At 35.7% G+C, this 5,118-nt stretch overlaps 1 protein-coding gene across 16 annotated transcripts in view; it reads left to right on the plus strand.

Moving 5' to 3' along the window:
- The window catches only part of mbnl1 (muscleblind-like splicing regulator 1), a 46,830-nt gene extending 42,115 nt beyond the window's left edge, over window positions 1-4,715 (plus strand). For 7 of the 16 annotated variants that reach the window (XM_024273877.1, XM_024273879.2, XM_024273886.2 and 4 more), the window contains 3 exons: window positions 447-491; window positions 1,175-1,246; window positions 1,436-4,715. In XM_024273877.1, coding sequence (XP_024129645.1) covers window positions 447-491; window positions 1,175-1,231 — 102 coding nt within the window. In that variant the 3' untranslated portion in view covers window positions 1,232-1,246; window positions 1,436-4,715. Of the gene's footprint in view, window positions 1-446; window positions 492-1,174; window positions 1,247-1,413 lie in introns of all 16 variants that reach the window. The other 9 variants (XM_024273891.2, XM_024273887.2, XM_024273894.2 and 6 more) reach the window with 5 other exon arrangements.
- Window positions 4,716-5,118: the final 403 nt, after the last annotated feature.

Consider the following 5,118-nt stretch of genomic DNA (forward strand, 5'->3'; position numbering starts at 1 on the left):
ATCTATCTATCTATCTATCTATCTATCTATCTCTCTATCTATCTCTCTATCTATCTCTCTATCTCTCTATATCTATCTTTCTATCTATATCTCTATCTATATCTCCATATCTCTATCTATATCTATATCTATATCTCTATATCTATATCTATATATCTATCTATATCTATCTATATCTCTATATCTATCTGTGCACATTGACAAACTGAATGCTTGTGTCTTGTTGGGGTTGGTTTAATAAATAGCGGTACTCCCTCTTGTTGGCCTTCACTAGAGTCCAACATGCACTTTCTTTTGTGTTTTTTTTATTCAGTTACCTGTGATAACATGTATACAAGTATATAGATACGTATATTTATAGAGCCACCGCACTGGGGAAGCATTCTGTTCTTAATATAATGTGTGTCCTCGTTGTAATTTGAATTTTTGTCCTTTCCCATTTTGAGGACTCTTCCTTATCAAAGTTGACTACCAACGAATACATGCAATTGGTATGTATGAGGTAGTTATTTCATAAAATAACATTTTAGAGCCGTCTGCACAGCTTGTGCAATCGTTGCTATCTTGTGCCCTTTGGTGCTTGGCTTTTTGTTTCTTTTTTGTTCTATTTTTTTTCCTTTTTTTTCTTTTTGCAGCTGCTTCCAGCTCATAAAGTAAAGCTTTCCCACATTCTTTATCTTTAAAGGCTGGATATTCTCATTAGCCAAGTCATTTATAAGTGTATGAACCACAAAGGACAGCACAAGTTCTACAGCTGTTTTTAATATGCTTTCAATCTCAAGGTAAAGATTTGAAGAGGAAAAACATGTCAGGATTGAACTAGTTTCCTTCTTACCACTGAAGTGTGCAGGTCAACAACATGGAGGACTTAGATTTGCATGGGGGAAGTCACCTAACTGACAGTTTCCCACCCTCCCTTCTTGTCTCTGACTTTCTTTAGACCGCCCTCTTGCCCTCCCTGCTACCCACAACTCTAATGTTTGACATGCCTGAATCTGTTGCACCTCAGCTGTAATCAAATAGCTTTATTTTCCCATCTCCTCATTGAACTTTACAGCAATGAACTCATCCTAATGTGAAACCAGGCGATTCCTTTGTGCTGTTCTAGGATGGAGTCCTCTTTGCGTGTCTTCTGTTGCCCGCACTTCATTTGATCTCTGTTTTCTGCCCCCAGATTCCAATAATATCTGCAGATCATCTGAGTAGTCACAAGTACTTGACTCAAATGTAGTTCCTCTCAAGAACAGTGAGTTCCTATTTCAATTCCCTCATACGCTGTTGTCGTTTTAGTGCTCTCCTCCATTCCCTTATTTGTTTTGTGTGACTGCTGTTAACTGTGGTTCAAGATTTTTTTACCACTTTTTTACCCTCAAGTCATGAAATGTTCTCAAAAAAGGTTTTTCTGTTTTCAAGGGGTATTCATCATCTCTTACAGATCAAATGAATGTGTGCTGGCACCGTCCACGCCAAAAGATCTCAGCCTTTATGTACATAACCTTCAGAATGTCAAGCAATGGGACACGGAGGATCTACTATCTCTTAGCTAGTCATCAATGAGGGTCATCAAGGGTACAACATGCGATGTGCGCCATCTTCCCACATACCAATAACAAAAATCGCTGTCTAAAATGACATCCAGCAGAGAGAGGAAGAGGAGAAGTTGGTGCCAGGAGTCGGTTAGCAACGCCTCTGGCTAACTGAATGACAACCCACAGTTTATTCTACGGATCATCTTTACTGCACGAACAGAAGGTCAAGAGCGTTGTAACCATAGACCACATCAAGTGCTGGTACGTTAGTAGACCAAGATTTTATTTTATTTTTTCCTGCCTTTTAATTTCTTTTAATTGATAGCCATATTTCATAGTTTACAAATGAAAAACAAAACATGCACCTTGAATATAAATTAAAATTTAAAAGGCACAATAACAAAAATCTTGTTTGCCAAATGCATTGGGCATGTACAGTATTGTGTTTTTTTATGGCTACTAGTGAAACTAGGTGTTGACATGAGGGTCTTGGACTTATGAATGTTCTGGGTAAACCAACATACCTGTGTACCTTGAAAGTGCAGCCAGGCTAGCTTCTCTCGCCTTGCCATGTGCCATCAAGGCCATACAGCTAAAGCCAGAGTGTTATCTCAGCAGTGTTATTTGTTTACCGAAGGTAAAAGTTTTGTATGGCTCTTTTTTTATTGTTTTTGCTTTAGAATATTCATTGTGAGTGTTTTTTATCTTCTTTTTTTATTAATCAGTTTTAGAAGTGTTTTTAATGAGTTTGTTTGATTTTTTTTTTTTTATCTGAAATTAGAGGGCTTTTTTGACTATTGTTTATTATACCTCTTCACTAAAGAGTGTCTTTTAACCTGTCAGAATTAAGTTGATCAAGTCCATAGACTCTAAAGCCTGGTGAAGTTGGAAGTGTAGCTTCAATTGGCATCGTGTTCCCCTTCCTTTCTGAAGAGTTGCCACTCTAAAACTGTGTCCGCGATGAGCTCCGTGTGGATAAATATTCAAACAACAGGTCATTTAAGCAACACTTCATCCGTTTGAATGACTTTTTTTTGGTTCAGTTTCTACTTTTCAGACTTTTAACATTTGCTAAAGTACAGGACAGATTGTGCTTGTATTTTAAGCGAAGCATGAAGATTTTTATCAAGTCGTAGATCTTACTCAAACCAAAGCACAGTTCGTCTCACAGTCTTATAATAATAATAACCTTAGAGGTTCTAGAAACATCTTTAAAGAAGCTTAAACCATTAGGGACACATTTATAATTTTTTTAATTCATTTTTGTGTTTCGTAATTATTTCCCTTTATTTTCCTTTTTTACAAAACAGTGTGTTTTTACTGATTGTCATGTACCTAACAAAGCCTTAGATTATAATTAATGGGTCTGTGCCCAATCAAATGTCCTCTCAATCACCGTACAATTAAAGAAAAACCAATGATGTTTTATAGTTCTCACACAGCACTTGTGATCTGTTTTTTTTTCTCTGTAAAAGAAAATATTACTCTCTTAAATTTCATTTAACTTATGTGTTATGTACTACTTAAGGATTTGAGATATCTAGTTTTAGATTTTCCTTTTTTTGCCTTACCATGTTATTACTTGACAACATTGATATAGCCTTTGTAGATATTAAGGTAGAATGACATTCATAACTTTTTCAAAACATATAAAGGATAAATGTGTTGAATATTCACTTTGTCATATAGCTGGATGCCTTTCTCAGTTGATGTTACATTGTCAGTTAATTTTTTATTTTTATTTTTTGAATGAGAGACGTCACACAAAGATGTATGTGTCGCTGCGACAGCGTCTCCGATTGGACAAGAAACTGTTTCAACCAAGTCAAACTTTCCTTGTAACTCGTCAAAGTCATGTTGGAAAATATTATATTGTATGGAAATATAGACAGTCCATGTTTTAGAGTAAAAGAAATATTTTCTACTGTATCCATTTCAAAGAGATATGTAGATTTGTTTGAATATTTCTTAAGTTTGCCCTGAATGTCAGGCCAAAACGAGCGGTGAGACTGATGTTTGGTGAGATTTGGAGTGAGAAAAGCAAAGACTTCTCCGTGGAGGAGTCCGAAATGCTGCAGATGAGGAGTTTTAACCTAAGGCGCGAAGGTTGACTTTTTGCACTTCTGTATATAGTCAAATGAACAGAGAAAAAAAAGTGTATCATATTGAGATATTATTTTGAATAAAAAAAAGATCTATAATTATAAGGAATTTTGTTAGATTAATTTAAATTCTTAAATTAGAAGACCAGCTAAAATTCGCTTGCAAAGAAGGGCACTAGTTTTTTGGCCAATGCATTCAAAGAAAGCTATGCGCTTTTTGTCTTATTTTATAGGTGGCTCGTAACGCCAGGGAATGTCGCCGGGGAGTAGATACCCCATGTTATGCTAACTCCACACATCTCATAGGATGACAAACTCAATAATGTCCTTATATCATGAGTTGGACTTGGTCATGCATCATGCTGCTCCCATGGTACAGTTAATAACAAATCTATTTGAAAAATATATTATAGTTTGATTTCACTGCATGTAAAAGTACAACCATGTAATTAAAAAAAAAATAGATATGTAAGGAAAAATAACACCTTAAGAATACACAATGCATTTTTTCCTGTCAGTTTATAAATACAGTAGATAACACATCCACAGTGAGCAGAAATAATATAAGTCATCTGTTTCCAAGCACACATGTTATTTCAAGAGTAAAACCATAGAAGCACTCATCCACCCTGAATATGTTCTTATAGAAAGAATTGCAGCTCACGCTGACTCACAAGCAGTGGTTCCTGCTCTCATAGCTGTGCACTCAGCAGGTGAAGGCTCCTCACCAAATGCGTATTTGGCAAAACAGTCTTTCAAATGAATGTAACAGTCGACTCCAGGCTGCTTTGTATAGTCGCTACAGAACCAAAGCACCGATTTCTCCAAACCAGACACCCAGTCATCTGGCTGTCCCTCTTCCCTGCTGGGCGCACATGTACGCTTTGACTGCCTTTTTTTTTTTTTTTTTTTTTTAACTTGTAAGTGCACCCACCTGTTATGTATTTGCTAATATTTGCCACACAATAATGTATTATTATGTCATCGGATTTGTTTATGCACATTTTATTGTTGCCATAATTGAATCTTGCTGTATGGATGAAAAATTCTGAATAAAACAATATTTGATTTGCTCATGCAACAACTCAATGGTCCCCTGTGTGGTTTGTGTGTGCATCTTTGTGTTTTATAACAGCTTTTCTTTGGGTCTTTGAGTTTATATATCATCACCCAGGCTAATTATGAAGCACATCAAGCATTAATTTGGAGACAAGGATTTGATGGGATCTGAAGATTGATTAAAAGAACTGAAAAGAACATTTTATTTTGTGAGATTATATTACAAAATACCCCTACTTCCTGTTTTTTTTTTTAAGGTCTTCTTCTGATTCTGACACTTTTAGACTTTTTTCAGCTCTTTTATACTGTCCTTACATATTAAAAATATGATTTAGTGTCCCTCAAACTCTAAATGGTCTAATGTTAGTGTTTCACTTCTCTTCTAGCCTCTTCCTTTCTTTCAGTTACCACTGTGATCAGGAGATTTT

Source organism: Oryzias melastigma, linkage group LG17 (genome assembly GCF_002922805.2).
Source record: "Oryzias melastigma strain HK-1 linkage group LG17, ASM292280v2, whole genome shotgun sequence".
Lineage (NCBI taxonomy): Eukaryota > Metazoa > Chordata > Actinopteri > Beloniformes > Adrianichthyidae > Oryzias > Oryzias melastigma.